At 40.6% G+C, this 22,241-nt stretch overlaps 2 protein-coding genes and 1 pseudogene across 2 annotated transcripts; 2 read left to right on the forward strand and 1 right to left on the reverse strand.

Annotated features, from left to right (window-relative positions):
- Positions 1 to 565: 565 nt before the first annotated feature.
- Positions 566 to 5,472, reverse strand: LOC103974034 (probably inactive leucine-rich repeat receptor-like protein kinase At5g48380; annotated as a pseudogene).
- A 516-nt stretch (positions 5,473 to 5,988) lies between these two features.
- On the forward strand, positions 5,989 to 17,816 carry LOC135605454 (glutamine-dependent NAD(+) synthetase-like). The gene is made up of 15 exons (XM_065095563.1): positions 5,989 to 6,496; positions 7,189 to 7,404; positions 7,787 to 8,092; positions 8,806 to 9,029; positions 10,294 to 10,397; positions 12,261 to 12,395; positions 13,599 to 13,767; positions 14,396 to 14,531; positions 14,795 to 14,933; positions 15,134 to 15,310; positions 15,627 to 15,794; positions 15,971 to 16,066; positions 16,959 to 17,087; positions 17,193 to 17,457; positions 17,581 to 17,816. The coding sequence occupies exons 2-14, from the start codon at positions 7,211 to 7,213 to the stop codon at positions 17,415 to 17,417; spliced, it is 2,202 nt and encodes a 733-aa protein (XP_064951635.1). The 5' UTR covers positions 5,989 to 6,496; positions 7,189 to 7,210; the 3' UTR covers positions 17,418 to 17,457; positions 17,581 to 17,816.
- Positions 17,817 to 18,005: 189 nt separating this feature from the next.
- LOC135605455 (light-regulated protein, chloroplastic-like) lies at positions 18,006 to 18,978 on the forward strand. Its single transcript, XM_065095564.1, has 3 exons — positions 18,006 to 18,416; positions 18,493 to 18,648; positions 18,750 to 18,978. Exons 1-3 carry the CDS (start codon positions 18,250 to 18,252, stop codon positions 18,823 to 18,825), a joined length of 399 nt encoding a protein of 132 aa, XP_064951636.1. The 5' UTR covers positions 18,006 to 18,249; the 3' UTR covers positions 18,826 to 18,978.
- The last annotated feature ends 3,263 nt before the right edge of the window (positions 18,979 to 22,241 follow it).

The following is a 22,241-nucleotide window of genomic DNA, read 5'->3' on the forward strand; positions in this document are numbered from 1 at the left end:
TGCACATGAGCTACCATTGTGCTCTAGTGCTTGTCACTGTTAGCAACAAATATATATATATATATATATATATATCGATTTAATTTCATATCAATAAATAATTTAGAATCATCGAGTTATTATTCCATCAAATTGAATCATGATGCGGTAATAATATTTGTGTGACATATGTGTTATTCATTTTATTGATGCACTAATTTTAATATGCCCGAAAACAAAATTAGATGTCAAGATAATAAACAATTTTACATGTGTTACATTTCTGATGAATTCAACTGGTTTTAGTTTCTCAAATGATGTTCTTTGCATGGTTGATTAATGGCTAATTGGTTAAGTTTTATATCAATTTTCTATGATAAATCAAATATTAATTTGTTGCTCCTATGATGTGTGTAGCCACCATCTGATGTGCTCATAAAATTTTATATAATAATGTACAAATAGAAGAAAACCAAAAATAAATAAATTTCCATCTCACATTTGTTACTTCCCATATAATATGATGGTCTTGATATTATCTAGATCGATCTCTGAAAGTACATGGACAATACATTTTCTCATGCACTTTGGAAAATAAATGCATCTTCCATTACCAAAGCCACAAAATGGGAGCTACATTTTACATCTCAAAACTACATATAAAATGTGGTTCTTCAGCATGGAAGGGCAAATATCAATTCAAACTATCCAAAACAGTATGCACAAAGGATAAGATAGACAAAAATAACAACTCCTTGGGCTACTTGTTTGACTTGATGCACAAGAGATTACTAAGGATTCTCGTTAAGATGAGTGATTGTCGTAATCATTCTTGTTCTTCCATGATTATCAGTATAGATTTCGACTAGACTTATTTGTTACTTTGCGACAATAAGCTCATCCAGATTATCACTGATACTTGGAGGCAGCAAAAGAAGATCATCATCTGCAGTGAAATGGTATTTCTTCCTGATAGCTCTTAGAAGCCGGTACACTTCAAACATCATAAACTGGAGTAGCTCAGTGTCGTAGTCCTTCCCGATCAATGACTTGTCGATCGCATCCTGAAGAAGAGAGTTGTTTGAAAGAAAAGTCACCCACTCCACCAAACTGCCCTTAAAACTTTCAGAAGCATTAGACACCTGAGTGGGTTTTTCGCCGGTGACCAATTCAAGAAGAACCACTCCGAAGTTGTAAACGTCGCCCTTCGGTGTTGCAACTAGCGTGCGAGGATATTCAGGAGCTACATAACCCAGATCAGCAAACTCGCCATTCACGAAAGTGCTAAGATGTGTATCAACAGGATTCATCAGCCTTGAAAGTCCAAAATCGGATATTTTAGGCTCATAATCCTTGGCCAATAGGATGCATTTAGAACTAATATTATGATGAAGGATGTGAGGATTGCAGATGTTGTGAAGCCATGCCAATCCTTTTGCTGCTCCAATGCTAATCTTCAGCCATGTTGGTGGCCACTCCAAATTTTTGTCTTCAGCACCTGAACGATGTAGCTGATCGTAAAGAATACCATTTGGGATGTACTTGTACACCAACAGCCTCTCCTTTTTGGCAACACAATAACCCAACAGGGGAACAAAGTTTTGATGTCTGACATTTCCAAATGTTGTCATCTCAGATACAAACTGGTTCTCAGATTTCTGAGTCCTGAAACCGCTTGATGGCAAGAGAAGTGCCATCTGCAAGTGTTACCTTGTACATTGTCCCTGTTCTCCCAGTGCCAATCATGTTTTCTTTACTGAAATCATTTGTTGCTTTCATGAGATCACCCAATTTCATCTTCGATACAGGCTTATCGAACATCAAAACCTATACATAAGAAATATGTCCTTTAAGCTTCACATAAATCAAGCATAGAAAAATAGAAACATAGATAAAGAAGAGAAACCATCATCCTAGATTAGAACGTCAACTGAAATTTCAGATCATTAACAAGATGAAGGGTAAAGTCAGCTTTCATAGACTTGGCCGACTTGTTTTCTTCTACGTCTGTCTCTTTCTTCTTGAAAGGCATTTTACGCATACAGAAGTATAAAACAAATCCAACAACAACAATGATCATTATAATACCACCAGTAGCTGAGCCTATAATTACCCCAGTATTACCCTTCTTGGAATTCACTGTACAATAATTCGAAGGTGCCCCATAAAAATGGCGGTTGTTTAAAAAATTTGATGCTTTGACTGGAGCATGCGATAAAGGAATTGGGATAAGTGCAACCAGAGAGATTCAGTGGAATTTCACCTGAGAAATTGTTGAATGAAAGGTCAAGCGATGTGACATAAGGTAACCTTTTTGAAATATCCGCAGGAATCAATCCAGAAAGGTTGTTTCTTGAGAGATCCAGCCCAGTCAAGCTTGTGCAATTCTCAAGTCCTGAAGGAAATTGACCTTGAAGTCCCATATTGGAGAGCGCAGATTCAGGACCTTGTTTTCATCAGGATGCCAACATTCCACACCAGCAAAGCTGCATATGGACCCTTCCAATATATTGTCGATTTCCATGAGTAGAACAGGTTGTTTTCAGGGTCTTTCAGTGATTGCTGTAAGATTCTTAAATAGAGTACCAGAAGGTCTGGTCTTCAAGGCCAATGATATTCAAATTCGAACTTGCTCCCCATTCTGAAATAGAAGCAACAGGATAAAAAATACCACTGGCTGCCCTTTTTTTTTTCCCAATGTTCAGTTAGATAAAGGAACGGATCTTCGCAAGAACAAGCAGTTCTGATGCCAATACTACCGTATATTTCTCATCATGTGAGCATAGTTCCCAAGATGCAGTAATGAGCATAAACTAAAATCACATATAAAGCAGAACAATAACAACGATCAATCAATTATATATCAGATGACAGAAGAAAACTCTAGAATAAGAAAGTAAACTTACAAGGATACTGAATAATTCTACGAACTTCATCCTAATCTAAACTATGCAACAAAAACATATACCTGACTCTCGCTGTAAAGTAGAATTTGGCTACAATGCTCCTTCATTTTCATTCACAATCATGAAACCCTAGGGGCCTAGACTACAGAAAATAAGTAACTTTTGACATAAAAAGATGAAAAACTATAAACATGACCCACAACACTTAGAGAAAAACAGCATGATCAAAATTCTAATAGTTATAGTATGACTATATTCTACCTCTATGTCATGGAAAAAAGTATTCTTAATAATGTAAGATGTACAATTTATATTGGAACAAGCAACTTAACTTCCAATATGGATAGACAATAAAATCTCAACCAGAAGCAAATAAAGCCCAAAGAATCTCTGACAACATAATTCCTTTAGATTATACACGATTAAATATTTGGTAACATACTGTCATGGACTTAGTTGGAATAGCCTAAGTCATGAGTCACTCTCACGGTAAAGTCACGGACTTAGCTAGAGTTACCTAAGTCATGAAGCACCCTTGCACCAACTTCTCAGACTTAGCTGGGATTGCCTAAGTCATGAGGCGCCTTTGCGATATATGCATTCGCATAGGATCAACCTAGTTGCAACCTTGTACAGGTCCCGAAGGACCTGTAAAACAACAAATTGATTAGTTTAAAAACGAGCATCGGACAACTCCTAACATTTCGCAAAGAGGGAAGCTTTATAAGCAATACAACAAACACTTGGTGTGTAAGAGAAAAGAGAGGAAGGAGAGAACAAGGATTTTAGAAGGCTGAACGAATAGTTACAAGTTCACCAACAATTGCTCACTGGGTGTCGGGCGCGAAGCCGTCAAGTTAACGTGTGAACTTGTGAAGATTGTTTAATGCCTACCACTACCCTAAAGCCCCATCCCCCCTGATGCCACCCGGGGGGTTCCAAGGTGCTTAGATGGCTGACGTTTTACGTGCGACTGCGATCTGTAGAAAATAAGTCGTGGCACGCGAAAACGAAGCCATTTTGGAGCAGTTTTGCTTGGTGCGGTAAGCGGTCACACTGCAACACTGTGAACAAGGACTTTAGAAGGCTGAACGAATAGTTGCAAATTCGCCAACAACTGTTCACCGGGTGTCAGGCGCAAAGCTGTCAAGTTAACGTGCGAACTTGTGAAAATTGTTAAATGCCCGACACTACCCCAAAGCCCCATCCCCCCTGATGCCACTCGGGGGGTTCCAGGGTGATGAAATGGCTGACGTTTTGCATGCGGCTGCGATCTGTAGAAAATAAGTCATGGCACACGAAAATGGAGCCATTTTGGGGTAGTTTTGCTTGGCGCGGTGAGCGGTCACACTGTACCGCTGTGAACTATCGTTGCTTACATTTGTCAAGTAAAAACACACAAAACCAAGACAAAATATGCTGCCAAGCATCTGTACAAGCATGCAAAAGTAACAAACGATTCGTTGAGCGAAGATGTTGTGGGTGCACGATGACCGTTCGTGACATTACAACCAACATAAGCTTTTTCTTTTTCATTTAAGAAACCAAAAGTTATGAAGCTAAAAAATTCACAAGAAATTAATCTGAACTACTTGCACCAATGACAATCCAGTTAGTCGTAGTAATCCACTCATAAATCTAAACATAAATATAGAGGAAGAAAGAACAGACCAGCCTACCAATCAAGAATTCCACCCAAGATAATCTTCAAAAGATTCATCAACAAGCAAACATAATACGCAAATCCTTGTAGCAACCACAGAATTGGACCATGAATAACTAGAAGGAAATCATCACATGCATAACCTATAAAAGAGAAAACTGAGGAATCGTTCATTCGTTCTACACTTCACTGAATCAAACATCACTGAGCCTCAACAAACTTCCATGATACCAGCCCATCCAACACCATAAGCCACTATTTCAGGATACTAGATAAACTGAAAGGATAGTAGAAGACCAAAGATCTCTCATTTTTACCCCATGCTTCATCAAAACCCTCCAAACTCGCAGCAACCAACTAAAAGACAAAATTTCACGACACATGAGCTTAGAAAGATCAATCCGCAGACTAAAAATTTCACATGTACAGAATAAATACATGATAAAACCTAGGTCACCAAAATAATGAACAGATAACAAGAAAAAGCAATCAAAGAACATCGTAGAACACCAAAAAAGATCCCAATTTGATCACTAACCAAGAATGCCGAGGCCAAGAGGCAGACCGTGACCGCGAGCAATCCATGAGAAACCCTCTCTCTGCTCTCTGGAGATCCCAAATTGGGGACGTGGAGCTCAAAGGACGAGACTTTCTCGTTCCCTGAGTGTCTCTATTCCACTCCGCTGCTCCAGTAAAGCACGAGATACAAGGAGTGGAAACTTCATCGCAACCGCGGAAAACACCACCTCGAGTAACGAGAAAGCACGCGAAAAATAAGAGGCAACTCTCATCTATTCCCACAACATATCCCACCAAAATCCAAAATTGGGTATTTTTTATCTCATCGATTCCCCTTTTCGTACTCATCTCCTCTTTGATTTGGCGGACAGTCGACCGTCTTGAGATTGCCATCAACATTCAACTCTCCCGTTCTTTTCTCCTGTAGTTGACATCAACTGTCGCGTTCCGTCAGCCAACCCCTCCACCGTTGAAGAATACATAAAACCAATCATCTGTCCGTTGGATTTCTCCTCCAGTCAACGAGACCGCGAATCTCCACCGTCGATTTCATCCCGGAAACGCCCAGTATCCCGACTTGGGCCCCGCCTCACCTCTTCGTAACGTTCTGTTACCAACGTGTCAAATGACTACTGCTTGAAACGAGGGTCCCACATAAACGGTGATGCTTTCTTCCTCTAAAAGATACTTTCCCTACGTTCTTAACCTACTGACGGATACCTGTGCTGTGATTGGAGACAGTTGTGGGGCCCACATAAAGGGTACACTTTGCTTCTTTGACCGGTCTCGTGCATGAGGAGAGACGCAGAGGTTGCTTATCTTCACCGGCGTTAGATGCCTGCAACAGAACGAGACGACTACAATTCGATTTGGACTCTCTAAAGTCAACGTGGAGACTCATGACGAGCCGATTCGGCCGCCTTCTCTTTTCTTCTCGCGCGATCAATTTGGTCACCGTCGCTTCATCCGTCGTTTCCCATTCGCCAAAGAGGGATCGTCATCTCTCCTCTCTCCCGACTCGTTCGTTAGTCGTGGATGGTATGGATTGACGGGTGATGAATCGCATCGTCAAGAACCCAATCACCGTGCGGATCACCATTTCGTGACTCCTCGTTGCGACCGAACGTTGTGGCACCTCTTGACGGGGCGGACGTCGACGACCCCTCCAAGGCTGAATCAGAAACGAGTGGAGGCGTGGCGTATGCGCTGGAGAATCCCAAGCTCGATAAGAACGGTCCTGCTTCTTCGATTTCCACCAGGAATCCCTCGTCCTGCCTCCTTCCGCGTTAGATTGGAGTAGGGTTTCAAGAACTCAAGGGTTACGATCGCCATTGCGTAGCTGAATTGATCTGTCAAAGTCTTTTCTTTAATCGGTTCTCTAGAGCTATCGCGATTTCTCGATCTGTCGCTCACTACCAGCGCACCTCAAGTAAGCCTCCTCCTCTCCTCTTACTTGCCGCTTGTGATGTTTGGAAATACCCAATCGGGAACAATGATCCAAACAAACTCATATCCTGCACCTTCGATCCATAGAATAGGCAAAAAATGGCGGTCAAGAAGAACTTTTGGGATTCCTGTTCGCAGAACAAGTTCCAACAGGGCCTAAATAACTTGTTTTCCTGTTGTAATCGTAGTTACTCCGTTTCGCTTTTCTTGGGTTTGGCTTCCGTGTTTAGTTCCGGTTTACAAGTTGCGAATTTGGAATTGAGCACAATCGTCCAAGAAAATTCATAAGCTGTAAAACTTTGATCTAGCGAACAAGCAAGAATTTTCCGCAAGTTAAAAATTCTGGGAATCATATACTGATAACAAATTTCAACTGGACCTAAATAGCTTGCTTTTCTGCTTAGTTGTAGGTTGTTTTATCTTGCACTTTTTTGTCCTTAAGTTTGTTGTTTATATCCAGCTTTCAAGATAAGAATTTTCCTTAATTTGATAAACATCAGTGCTGATACACAATAAAGATGAAAGTCTAATGTTTTCTAGCTCTTCTTCTTTGCTTTAATATGAAATGATGATCAACCATCTTGGATGGGAAAAGAACTGTTTATGTATATAAACAATTATCAAATAATTTTTTAATATTCCATTGGATATTAGCTTATTATGATTTAATGTCAGGGTCAAAAAATAGAACTTGACAATGAGGCTGTTGAAGGTGGCATCATGTAACCTAAACCAATGGGCCATGGATTTTGACAACAATCTGCAGAATATCAAAGATTCAATCTCGAGGGCTAAAGAAGCGGGTGCTAGAATTAGGATAGGTCCAGAGCTTGAAGTTACTGGTTATGGCTGTGAAGATCATTTTCTGGAGCAAGACACTGTTTCTCATGCGTAAGTTTCTTTTGTATAATGAGATTTTTTATTTTTAATTACATTTTTTTAATAGTGAGCACTAGATGTCATCTGAAAAATGAGCTGAAAAATTGGGATGACAATAAGAACATCTTTATTTGTAAATCGTATGTATGAACCAAGATGTCAAATACTGTTTGGACTGACATGTATGAACCGGTATCTATTGCTTCAACTGAGGATTGGTATTGGACCATATTGTTTGGTATATTGCCTGGGACACTAGTACTTGTATTGGTTCAACTAATTGTTAAAATGAGTAACGGACGTGGACTGAGATTTAAATCCTTGAGCAGTAGTATGCTATTATTAGTAGCCCTATTTTCCTTTTACTAATGGAGTTTAAGCATTTTGGCTGCAGATGGGAATGCTTGAAGGATATTCTTTTAGGCGATTGGACTGAGGATATACTGTGTAGTATAGGTATGCCTATAATTCATGCAGGTGTAAGATATAACTGCCAGGTTTTCTGCTTGAATAGAAGGATACTTATGATCCGCCCAAAGATGGCCCTTGCAAATGATGGAAATTACAGGGAATTTCGATGGTTCTCAGCTTGGACTTTTAAAGACAAGCTCATTGAATTCCAACTCCCGACAGATGTCTCTGAGTCCATATCACAGCATTCAGCACCCTTTGGCTATGGTTACATCCAGCTTTTAGATGCGTAAGCAGCTCGATGATGATTTCTAGTAATGTAGCATGATGCATACTTTGTACTTTTGTAGTCTTTTTGTGTTCTGTTTTTCTTGTTGGTGCACATGATTTTGATTAGATGTCAAAGATCAATGTTATCCACTTGCTAAATCTTTGGTAACCGTGAAGAATAATCCATGTTTGTGTGATTCTTTTTTCTGCTTAAAGTTTCTTCAGTTTTTTCATCATAAAGTTGCTTGCAAATAGCCCATGTTTGTATAATCACTTCTATAATCTATTAACATTTCCAAATTGGTATTAGAACTATTTTTGGATGCTATTCATTACCTTTTCCTTCCAATTTTTTACAAACTTTACAAAACTTTATTGTTGCCCCATCATTTTCCTCCATCATAGATATTCCTGTGGAGGTCTCTCTTTTACTGGGGATTATCATCTAGAATTTTAGCTGAAGCTTACCCACTTTGAGTTGACAATTAGATATGAGAACAATTTTGCTCATACTCCTTGAGTCCAGAAATTGGAGAAATGGTTAGTTCATCAGTAATTAGTTTGTTTATCCTGGTTATATTAATTATCTGTATTTTCTGTTAGAATTGGTGACTGTTTTTGTAGTCGTTTAACTTCTAAAGCGTTCTGTCTGTCGCTATAAGGTTTTATAAATTTATAATTGATGCCTGTGACTCCTGAACTGCTTGTTTTGGTATTATCGCCTGTTTTCAGATCTGTGGCTGCTGAAACATGTGAAGAGCTCTTTACTGCTAATGCTCCTCGAATTGCACTAGCATTAAAGGGCGTTGAGATTTTTACGAATGCCAGTGGAAGTCATCATCAGCTGAGAAAGCTTAATCTTCGAATGGATGCAATAAAAAATGCAACCCGTTTTTGTGGAGGCATTTACATGTACAGTAATCACCAAGGATGCGATGGCGGCCGCCTTTACTATGGTGTGTCATTTATTTTTTCTTTGAACTTGGTAATTGTTAGTTTAGTTTTGCATTGGTCATGCTCTACTGGTTATGGTGGTTTCAAATATTTATGGAACATAGTGATAATCTTTAACCTGATTTTGGCATCAACATTTGCTTTCTGTGCCTTGTGTCAGCTGGGTATATAGAATGTTACATGCTATCAACACAGTCCAACATCATAATATGCTTACACAAGCTATTGGGATTGGAAAGAAAAAGAAGAGAAAGGAAAACCAAAAAGAAAAAGTGAAAATATAACTGTTGATCAAACAAGGTCCACTATCTTTGACAGGATTAGTTGTGGACACTCAATGTCAGTACAATGTTTCTAGAGGCACTCGATTATGCTGATTGAACCACTCATTCCATTGCATAATTTCCTGGAATGTGGAGTATTCTGATCTTTGTAAGACTGCCTGTGTGGATTTGCATTTAGCTTGGCTCATGGTATGTGAGGATGGTGTTGGTTCATTAGATTGGGTCATGGTATGTACCGAACCACTTGAGTTGCTTTCTTCATTAGTAAGATATTTTGGTTTGCTAGGTAATTTATCTCACTTGGCCATAAGTAATGGTGGTAGAACATTTGAAACCTTTGAACTAGTTAATATATTTGTACTTGTCTAAGTATTTTTTGTCATTTTTAGCTTTTCTTGAATCAATGTGTCAACAAACTTGAATAACATTTGTGGAACTGGAACGAAAAATCTGGCAATCAGGATCTTATGATCATTGGGAGTGAAATGGCCATTGAACGTTGATGGCAATCCCATAGGGTAGGGTGATTCTGGTAATTATGACACTGTGATCCATGACCCAATCTGGTTGTGTATCGGTATTATCAGGTAGTTCCTGTTACACTTCTTGGTACTGTTATCATTCACACTTACATGATAAAGCAGAAAGAGTTATGAGATCTTTGCCAAGGGGTTCATGACACTTTTTTGCTTTTTTTGCATAGTGGTTGAAAATTGAAGCTTTTATGTTCCACCGGCTGTGTTCTTATACGATAAAGCATCTTTTTTGTATAACTATGTAGAACCAAATAATACACTTAGTTGCTTTGTTTTTTCATATTTCTTGTCCTAGCTAAGAGCCATCTTTATTGCAAATAATGGTATTTTTTATGGTATTGGGAAAAAAATTTTGTAGTGTTTCTTGGTTTTCAGATTGGGTTTCTTTTGCTAGAGAACTGCCAGAATTAGAGCCTTCTTGTCATTATAACATGTTCTCTTAACAGATGGATGTTCTTGCATTGCTGTGAACGGAGACATCGTTGCTCAGGGGTCTCAATTTTCCTTGAAAGATGTTGAAGTTTCAACTGCCATTGTAGATCTGGATGCAGTAGGTCATTTGTTCCAGTTGTATTCACACTTATTTTGTTTGTTTTAGCATTAGTAGCTTTTGGCTTTTAAGTCTAAATTGGTGCTAGAGTTTCATGGACTAATTTGTGTCAAATATTTTAATAAATCCAAAGAGGTTAAAACAAGGATTTTTATGTGTACACACACATATGGCATATTCTAGGCTCATTAGCACCAAAAACAAGGTTATTGAATTTGTTATCTTAATGTTGCACGAAATTGAGAGGTTTAGATCAAGGTTCGCAATTTTAGTCCATACCAACGTATTGAGCCTTGCTCAGTATGTTACGTACTGAGGCGTACCGAGCGGTATATCTAAAATAGTATAAAACCCTCCGAAAATATCTAGAAAATATAAAAAAAAAGTTAGGATAGAGTTTTTAAGTTAGAAATAAATATACATTTAGTATAGTTTTAGCAAAACTAATGTAATTTAGGTAAGAATAATGCCATATTTTTTTTCGGACTTTGAGGAGTAGCATTGTGTAAGGTTCATAATGTGATCCAATCCATAAATCATTGTTTTATTGAGTTTAGAAGAGTGAAAATGTGATAATAAGAGAGAGATTATGAGTGAAAATGAGCTTGAGAGAGTTTAAGATAGTGTAAGAGTGAAATGAATTTAAAGAGGGGGAAAAAAAAGGATTTAAAAATCCTTTAGGGTGCCTCTAACGGTCAAATTAACCGTTTGAAAACTGATATACGTTGGTAACGGTCGGTTTCAACAGTTACCGCCCAATACAAGTTGGTAATGGCCAAAATTTCAACCATTACCGTCCGATACGAGGCCAAAATTTTAGTACCGCCCGTTAATAGACGGTCCGCATGTCGAGAGGCTCTCGGACCGATATGTACCATCCGTATTGGATGGTACACATCGAAATTAAAAACCTTGGTTTAGATAGGGGTGGAAATGGAACTACAATGCATATAGGGAAGCCCACAACTGTGTTTATTTTTAATCAGCAGACACCAACTCATTGTTGGTCTGATATTAAACCTTGTAATTACATTATTTGGTATGAATAGATACGGCTTTGGATATAAAATGGATGCAACTTCCAATCAGATTTAAGGTGGATATAGATGTGAAAATTTGCAGAATTTGATATGTTACCAACACATGATTACGATAGTATGTTGGATTACTTAATCGTATTTATTGGAGAGGTAAACTTTGTTGCAAATGTGACAAAAAAAAATGAATGATAAAACAAAAAAATTATATCTGTCTAATTCCAGTTTCAGTAATGAATTTGATTGGTATAGTATCAGCACCTTGTATCACTAGAAAAAATAATAGTAAATTGGATATTGACTGGTTTTACTTACTTTATTGACTGGTGTCTGATCCTTGTGAGAAAAAGTTATGTACCATCTAAAAAAATCAATTAAATATTTTTCCTTGCTAATATAGTCAAATTTAACATTGAGGTATATTCACAAATTTGATTATATAGGTAAAAGTAAGACATAGGCATATTTACATATTCGGACATTGATAAAACCAAACCCATATTTGTATTCATATCCAGAAGAATTCAGACGGTAAATTTTAAATATGAATATGAACACATGAAGACACATTTATTTAACCATAATTACTTTCATTTGGAAATATAAGACACATTATCTGAGACACTTTCACCTCTACATATCGAGCAATCATATATATTATTTCTTGATGCTAACATTGGTCTGAAGATTGTTTGTCTTAGTTCCATTCTTGAAAAATGGAACCATATCCACTTTTAGTTTCACATTGCACTAGAAAATATATATTGTTCGTTATAGTTCTTTCCTTTTTCCCACTTTAAAATTTTAACTTGTTTGTAAAAAACAGGTATCTAGTTATCGGGGATCTACAAGTAGTTTTAGAGAGCAAGCAAGTCACCAAGAAGATGTTCCCTCAGTTCGAGCACCATACAAACTTTGTCAAGCATTTAATCTAGGAATGGTTCCTAGTAGTCCGGTGGAGGTTAGCTTCTCTTTATTAAGTATTGATCATCTGGAAACTTTTTAATTTATTGATACTTATATTTATGATCTGATTTAGTGTTCTTCTTGGAGGTGAAAGTAAATATTGAGCTATGGCTAGTTGTATTTATCACTATGTTTGCTTAATTCTGTCATGTTATAGTTATTTTGTTTACAGTATTTACAGAACACTTTCATAGTAGCTGCAAAGATTTTGACAGTTCTAGAAAAAGCCAGCTCGTCATTCCATACTAGACAATTTGCATGATAAGAGGTTAGGTCCCTTTATATTGTTTATGTTTTTAATGGTTTTAAGTCTTTTAATGTTCCACCATTTGCAAAGAATGATAAACATGTAATTGGTTACAAACTTATTCTTCTTTCTCCTAAGAAACTATGTATGCTTTAGAAGCAAGTATTGACACCAAGGTATGTTGCTCTTTCGAGACCTAGGTGGACAGCTTTTAATGGTTGGATGAAACTAATTACATATTTTAAAATTTTATGCTTCATTTTTAAGACAATTCTGATGATAACTATTTTAAATTTATCAATGTTGTAGTATGATTTTGCATATCAATTAGGAAAAGAGAAATAAGAAAGAAAAGATGACCATCTATTTGAATGGATGTTGTTTCTATTTTTTAAGTACTTGTATCCAAGGTTCGCAATACCGTACCGTACCGGAGTTTCGACCTGGGCTCGGTACCGGTACGGTACGGTATACCGCTCGGTACACCCAGGTGTACCGAGTGGTATATTCAGGCGTGACGAGCACTGTAGCACTACTACATTGCTACAGTACCGCTACAGTGTCGGAACGGTAACCTATGGTCCGCGTACCGAAAGTCTGTCGGACCGGTACGTACCGCCCGTACCGGGCGGTATGGACCGGTACTGCAAACCATGCTTGTATCTCACTGAAGTTGGAAAAAATATACTTTTCTGCTTCCAACAAAATCTGTAAAGGTCATGACGTTTGTTTGACATCATATTCTTCCAATAATCAGGTATGTACATATGTAAGCTTTTGGAGGGATTCCATCTGAACTCTCTCTCCATGGTGCATTTTGGCAGATTTATTTACATTTATAGAACTCCTCTTATTAATGTAAACTTCTTTGAATGTTTTGTAGCTTTTTATTAATGTATTGGTTTAGTTGCATTATGTGAAGTTTACAAAAAGTTATATCTTGACATACAGATTAGGTATCATTGTCCGGAGGAAGAGATTGCTTTAGGTCCTAGTTGTTGGTTATGGGACTATCTACGAAGAAGTGGAGCATCTGGCTTTTTGCTTCCTCTTTCTGGTGGTGCTGATAGTTCTGCTGTTGCAGCCATTGTTGGTTGCATGTGCCAACTTGTCATAAAAGGTGGGTTCTATGATGTTAATGTTATTGCAGGAATTTCATGTCTATACTTCAGATAGGTAATATATTTTATGAAATAACAAGGGAATGTACTAAATAGTTAGTGTCATCATGTTTGCCACTTAATCCAGCCAAGTTCTTTCTGGTGTCCAATGTGAGTTTGAATTTTTTTAGGAATCCATATCTTGAGTACAAGCAATCTTTAAACTGGAACACCACCGAGTTTGAACTGTAGCACTCTATGCTAGAATTTCAATGATTTCTTTAAGTATCAAATCCTTATTATGACAATCAGGCTGTTAATATAGTTGCTACCTTTTGGTTTGGCACAATGTGATTGTTATCAAATCCTTATTATGACAATCACACTGTACATAGTTATTGGTCATATGGCCATGCACGTGAGTGGTATGGTTTGGTACAAACTACAATGTGATTGTTGTGTGCTATGACATGTAGTTTGGTCACATGCACGTGTGCTATAGCTGTAACTTGCTAGTTGGGTATCTACATACCTTACGCTATAGCAAGAAAATCCTTGTTCCAAGTAATGCATTAATCAAGATTCAAGATAATGTTTGACTGAGAACTGCACCAGCATTTTGATCAGCCAATTGTTAGAACATTGCAGATATTGAAGATGGAGATGACCAGGTAAAAGCTGATGCCCTAAGAATTGGCCAGTATAAGAATGGTGAGTTTCCAACAGACAGCAGGGAGTTTGCCAAGCGAATATTCTACACTGTCTATATGGGAACTGAAAACAGGTATTTATCTGGAAATAATCCGAAAAACACTTTTGATTATTAAATTGTGCAGAGAATCATAAAAATTTTAGCACTTCTTTCTGCTGATATATATTGGATACACTCTTTTTCCCACCTCCAAGTAGCAACTTGAATGATGGTCCAAATGAACCCCCTTTTCCATTGATTTCTTGAAACTGATATTTTTTACGTTCATATTGATCCAAGTAATTTGTTACTCTTTTATTTAAGCTGCTGATTCTTTTCGTCGGGGTACCATGCAGTTCTGAAGCAACTAGATCTCGTGCTAAGAGGTTGGCAGATGAAATTGGTTCATGGCACCTAAATGTAGATATTGATAGTGTTGTTTCTGCACTGCTTTCTTTGTTTCAAACTCTTACAGGAAAGCGTCTGCGTTACAAGGTCATTCTTGTGATTGTTACCAAGCATTATTATGTTAAATTCATTTTCTCCTGTTTTCAGTAACATTATCTTTAGGTTACTATTTTAAAATATACCACGATTTAAATATAGTGCAATATATTTTATGATGTGAAAAATGAAAATTAGTGCAAATAAATATCACTGACTGCAAAATTTTGTTTTTCCTTTTGAATGTACAGGTTGATGGAGGATCCAATACAGAGAATCTAGCACTGCAAAATATTCAAGCTCGAGTTAGAATGGTGCTCGCATTTATGCTAGCATCTCTTATGCCATGGGTTCATAGCAAATCTGGCTTTTTTCTTGTGTTAGGCAGCTCAAATGTGGATGAAGGTTTACGTGGTTACTTGACAAAGGTAAAATTTTGTTTTGCTTGTTGGAAAGCTACTACTTCTTGGCTCACTAAAATATTGTGGCTGTTGACCTTGTTTAATTATCAAAAGATCATGGCCTAAACTTGAACCATACGTTCTTAAACTTGAAGACACATTTCAAAAGTCTGGAAAGGCATATATGCTTTTTGCCATTAAGTTCCTCAATGATGAACATCTTATGAACATCCTACTGGATTAGTCGTTTTTGATGTATTTGATTTATTTTATTAAGCTAATAATTTTCAAATGAACAGAAGTGTCTTGTTAGTGACAATTTTTTCTGCAAATTCTCCAAAAGTATGACTGCAGTTCAGCAGATATAAATCCAATTGGGAGTGTAAGCAAGCAAGATCTCCGGTCTTTTCTACGTTGGACTGCAATTCATCTTCACTATCCTTCATTGGCAGAGGTTGAAGCAGCACCTCCAACCGCAGAACTCGAGCCTATCCGTTCTGACTATAACCAGGTATTTTTGCTTACTTCATCTTGTTTTACATTTTATACTTTCAAGTTTCAATTATGAAGTAGCTCCTTACCTCCTTAGTGGAGTAGTCTCCATATCCTTCATCTAATGGTGTATTATTTATATTTTAATGCAACTATGAAATAGAGGAACTAAGATTTGGTATCTATGTAAATCAGTTGGATGAAGTGGACATGGGCATGACTTATGAGGAATTATCGATTTATGGGAGGCTGAGGAAAATTTTCCGATGTGGACCTGTGTCTATGTTTCAGGTGAGCTTGCTGGACCCTATGCTTTGTTCATGTTTATTGAGCTCTCTCAAACTTGAAACAGTGTTTATATACAACAGATGTAAGAAAGATTTTATAATTAAGATTGTGTAGTACTCTTGTACATAGTTTTGTTATATTCACGCGTTTAAGTCTGAACATGTACTAGTGTGCGAAACCAGTCGAACTTCACATAAGATCCGACTCCAGGCCTATGACCTCCTTGCAGTACTGAGCTGCAGGAGAGACCAAGGAAAAAAAAATAATGTTCGTCACAGAGAGATAGGGGATGGCAGTATGGATGAGCAAGGATTTTGAGTGATCTCTGTACTTTATATTAAGTTTATATGGCAAAGACATCAAGTTCGGATTGGTTCTTTGTTCCCGTACTAATGAGCTCAATTGAGTTCATGCAATTCATATCACAAGAGTTCGAAGCATGTCCATTCACAAGCAGAACTAATATGCTTAATTAGGCTGGTATTGCACTATGTAGGACACACTCATGGCAACCGGGAGGTTGGTTGGGTTTGTGCCATTGTGTATTTGGTGGCAACACACAACTCATCATGTGGTGAGTTCTCAATCAGCTTTCACTTTCAAGGTGTTTATGCTCACTGGCATCAAAAATAGGCCAGTCTAAGCATGCACCTTCTGACCCTGTATCATACAGTTATTTTTCTGGCATGGGAACCCACACATACCAATTTATCCTTGTTTGCTACTGCTGACAAAAAAAATCCAACTTATGGTTGACTCCAGGTTCTGAATGTGAATTGTCAGACCTTTGGATGGTGGATCTTGAGATCTCTTCTTATTATGTATTTCAACTAACATATAGACCACATTTCACTCTACATTGCTTTTCTCAATTGAATGCTGCTTATATTTGCAGAATCTGTGTCATAAGTGGTGCGGTAAATTAACTCCATCAGAGGTAGCAGAGAAAGTAAAACACTTCTTCAAGTACTACTCCATCAATCGGCATAAGATGACAGTGTTGACTCCCTCATATCATGCTGAGGTAATCCTATTCTTCATCACATATCCTCTTCATTAGATTTTTTGTTCCTTCGTGGAAGAAATCTTCTAGCTATAACTAATTTTAACCTAATATCAATGCTTGTAGAGCTACTCACCTGAAGATAACAGATTTGACCTTCGTCAATTCCTGTACAACTCAAGATGGCCTTATCAGTTTCGAAAGATCGACGAGCTCGTCAATAAAGCAGCTGATCAAAGAGCAGCTAATCTTCCAGAGCAAAGACCAGAAGATTCAGATATCAAGTCAGGCTGCGGAAGTGGCACAGGAGTCGTGGCAGTGGGATCCAGCAATCCAAATGCTGGCCTTTAGGATAAGAACATGATAGAATTTAGATGCAGCAGAGCAACAGGTTCTTCTTCTCATCCTTTTCCTTCGCTTGTACCACCATTTTCCATTCACGCTAATATCAACTGTTCTTAAATCTAGTTCATCTATTGATCTCCCGCAAGCCTAACACAGTTTATGGTTGCAGAAGCTGCGGACAGGCTTACCGACACCACATCAGAAGTTATTTATGTTTGGTCTGACAAATAAAAAGTCAACCAGTCTCATTATTATTCTCAGGTGCATGCCTGAGAATAATAATCAAAGAATAATTTCTGTAATTAACACAATTAAATCCCTTTTTTCCCCTGATTTTACAGACTTGAAGATGTGAATGCAACATTTTCTCTTTCAATAAAAGTATCTGTTTTGACTTTTTCCCAACTCATGATGATGTATATTCTTTTCTCAAAAATTTCTTTTATTACTCAGGTCAGGTCAGGTCAGGTCAGGTCAGAAAAAAGTAACCTTAATCATTACAAATATATATATATATATAATTATTACAGAAGGAATTGTCTTTTTAGTTCATCTGTCCCTTTGACCATCCAAAATATGGGCTACCAAAGCAGTGGCAAAGAGTATGACATGGACAACTCCCACCCAACTAGCAAAATATCAAAGGATGATCCGAAATAGTTGGACAAGAAATCAATGAAAATTTTATAGATGAGATTTCTACAAGAAAAAAAGGAAGAAAAATCTACAAAGTGGTGAGGGGTTCCAAAGAGAACCTTATCCTCATCATTCCTCTTCGTATAAATAGCAAACTCCATCCATCTCATGCTCACCAGAGGAAGCAAAACCACCTCCAAAGATGCAGGCAGCAGCAGCAGTATGTTTCATGAGCCCTTTGCCCGTTAGAAGCCCAAAGAAGGCATCCTTGCCGACCTCATCCAATCCACACTCATCGCTCCTCAAACCCAGAGCTGTCGCCGTCACCTCATCGGAAACCTCCACCATCGACTACAGCTCCTCCCTCTCGTACGTACGCTCTCTCTCTCTCTCTCTCTCTCTCTCTCTCTACTGTTGATGGCATCTTCCCTGCTGGGGTTTGCAGCGTGTTTCCCATGGAGGCGTGTGAGATACTCGGTGGCGAGGCATGCAACGCCAGGATGTTCCCGGAAGCGAAGCTCGCGGCAGCGGCCGGCAGCGGTGGCAGACCGGCCTCCGAGGAGATCGACAGAGACTACCTCGAGTACAACGATCCCAAAACGTACTTCCTTTCTTCTCTTTGGCTGCAAGGCCACGTAGATTTCACTGCTCGGTTATACTACGTGGGTAGCTAGCTAACAACACACCATGCAACGTTTGCAGTGTGTTCCCTGGTGAGGCGTGCGACGATCTCGGCGGCGAGTTCTGCCAAGCCGAGTACCAGAATGGCGTCTTCTGACACGGGATTACGCATGCCTGGAGTTGGCTTCCTGTAGACGATGAATGATAGAAAGTTGCAGGTAGGTTGTCGGTCATAAGACAGCGTATAGTGCACTGTGTATATCTTTGTTCTAAGGATATAAGGAATGGAAGCTAAACTTTGTTACCTATATGATGATGATTGTTGCGGGAAACAACTGTATGCCGTGGCCTCGGGGCCGACGCGGTTTGGTTCGAGTCCGAATGCGTGGGGATCCGGCACGGTGCTTCTCGGGGCAGCTGGGGTGGCCGGTCACGATGGTCCGGATGGGATGTAACGTGGGAGTGAAGCCTCGTCGAGGCGTCGGGAAGGTACGTCCTTGCCTTCGTTCCTGCACACAGGTCGGGTCGGAAACTTGGCCCGACCCCTCCGACGATCAAGTCAGATGATGCGGAGGGGGTTTTTTTTTTAGTGAAGAAGTGTCCTCCCCCCTCGTTTAGAACTCGGGGGTATTTATAGGGTAGTTTAGTGTTACTTGATGTGCCTGCCTGCGGGAGGCAGGATCGTACCTCTGATGGCGTCTGATATTGCCATTGACGTTGCGTGGGGAACCAGACTGCCGCAGGGTATGGGCGAGCTTCGGTCGTCGTTCTCCTCTACCTCGGTCAAGCGCGCGGGGTCAGACGACGGTGGAGTCGTCGTCTGAGAGCGAGCGACGTCAGCGCATGTCGAGTCAGCATTATTGCCCTCCTCCTCGGACAGAGTGACGCCCGGGTGAGGTCGACGTCGTGACACGTCATGTCGCCATTATTACCCCTATCATATTCCCCCCCCCGGAAGAAGCTATGCGTCGGTGGAGCACGACGCAGGCAGACTGGCCGCGCAGGCGTGTCTTGGGAAGCATAGGGCCGTGGAGCACGACGCAAGCGGGCTGGCCGCGCAGGTGTGTCTCGGGAGCATGGGGCCGAGGAGCACGACGCAGGCGGGCTGGCCGCGCAGGTGTGTCTCGGGAGCATGGGGCCGAGGAGCACGACGCAGGCGGGCTGGCCGCGTAGGTATGTCTCGGGAGCATGGGGCCGAGAAGCACGACACAGGCGGGCTGGCCGCGTAGGCGTGTCTCGGGAAGCATAGGGCCGTGGAGCACGACGCAGGCGGGCTGGCCGCGCAGGTGTGTCTCGGGAGCATAGGGCCGAGGAGCACGGTGCAGGCGGGCTGGCCGCGCAGGTGTGTCTCGGGAGCATAGGGCCGAGGAGCATGGCGCAAGCGGGCTGGCCGCGCAGGTGTGTCTCGGGAAGCATAGGGCCGAGGAGCACGATGCAGGCGGGCTGACCGCGCAGGTGTGTCTCGGGAGCATGGGGCCAAGGAGCACGACGCAAGCGGGCTGGCCGCACAGGCGTGTCTCAGGAACATGGGGCTAAGGAGCACGACGCAGGTGGGCTGGCCGTGCAGGTGTGGTCTCGGGCATTATGCGGTCGAGGATCACGACAACTATGGGGTGATTACTCAAATAAGGGAACCCGGGTCTCATCAGAAGTGTTCTGAGGAGGTTCCAGCTTATAAGAGAGATCGTAACCCGAGGAGATGTAGTAGTGGAAAGAGTTCCATCCGAAGATAACATTGCAGATCCACTGACAAAGTCGTTCTCTTAGATTGTCTATGAGCGTCACAGGAGTCTGATGGGGATCAGACACATAGGTGATTGGCTTTAGGTCAAGTGGGAGATTGCTAGTCATAGGTGCCCAGCAAGCCAATCACGTGAGTGATGGCACGTGTGACTTGATACAGAATCTTTTTGCTTATTATATTTTGGCGTATATCACTTTATAACTATTGCATAAATGCATATATATATTGTGATGTCCTTAGATTTGTGCAATGGGAATCGGATAATGATGAGATCACGATAATGAGATCGATTCACCTTTAAACACATATCCTAAATAATCCCGGTCATAGGTTACTCGAGAGGGACATCGTGATAACCGGATAGACTGGTGTGCTGTATACCCGTCCATATGATGGATGCAGCTGGTCTCATAGCTGCTCGTGTAGGGACACTAGGGATACAGTACAGGTGCTTATTGGAGAATGAGTTCACTGATTGATCCGCTTACGGAATGCTGGATGGTTGATGATGCCTTATTGTTAGACAGCGATTCCGTAGTCCTAGTGGTGTATCTGGTCCTTAGACTTGAGACACCAAGGATGTCCTGTATGAGTGCTCCACTCTTTGATACCAGACTTATAGGTTTGGCTGTCCCCAGATCTAGTACAGCTGGTCATTGGGAGTGGTAGTCGACCTTACGAGGGCTATTGAGTGTCAATAGAGGATCATCCACTCTCGGCGTCATGAGAGGAATATCCTATGTGTTCTTGCTCAGACAAATCCCTGGCCAGGGTCATTCGGGTTGAGAGAGAAAGAGTTCTCCGGGAGAATCCGATTAGAGCGAGACTCGAGTAGAAACCGTATGGGTCTGACAACACCATGCTCGATATACGGTCTCTGGGATATTAGATGGATGAGAGACTATAGGTACATGGTAATTGAGGACAGACAGGTCTAATGGATTGGATTCCCCTATATCGTTTGGGGACTACGGCGTAGTGGCCTAGTACGTCCGTAGTCGATGAGTCGAGTGAATTATTACAGAGATAATAATTCACTGAGTTAGAAGGAGTTCTGACAAGTATGACTCACGGCCAGCTCGATATTGGGCCTAGAGGGTCACACACATATGGTAGGCATTGCGATGAGTAGAGGTTCGGATATGAGATATCCGACGGAGCCCTTGTCTTATTGGATGCAGATCCAATACCCACTAAGGAAGGACCCATTAGGGTTTGACACGGGATCTCTATAAATAGGAGGGATTCACAGCCTCATAGGCTAGAGTCTTTGCTTGCCTTTCCTATTCTCCTCTCCCTCTCCACCTCAGAGTAGGCCTGGAGTTTTGAGGAGCGTCGTCGCAACCCTACTGTGTGGATCACCGCTAGAGAGGACGACGCTTGACCTCCTTCACCCTCTCCTAAGGATCTGCAAGGAAACAGGGATATACGATCTCCCAAGGTAACACAATCTCTATACGCAGTTTTGTGTTTTGCGGATTTTTTGCGCACCAATCTTCGCACGACGACGAACATCTTTTAGGGAATCGGGGATTTTGTTTTCTTGTTCTTCCGCTGCGCATATGATGTCGCCCCTCAATGATTTCCCAACAGTGGTATCAGAGCTAGGTTGTTCGTGCGAATGATTGGTTTTGAACTGCGTGTATTGTGTTTAGGAAGAATTTTGATGTCAAAATCGTTGACGCAAAAGCGAGGAAGGGCAGCAACAGTTGCTGCCCTCGATCTGCATGCCTGCAGCCACCTACAGCGGCAGCCGCAGCCGCAGCCAGGCAGCACAGCGCCGGCGCATGCGCAAGCGCTGTGCCTGCAGCAGCCGGCCGGCGGCCTGC

This window comes from Musa acuminata, chromosome BXJ2-2 (assembly GCF_036884655.1).
Source record: "Musa acuminata AAA Group cultivar baxijiao chromosome BXJ2-2, Cavendish_Baxijiao_AAA, whole genome shotgun sequence".
Lineage (NCBI taxonomy): Eukaryota > Viridiplantae > Streptophyta > Magnoliopsida > Zingiberales > Musaceae > Musa > Musa acuminata.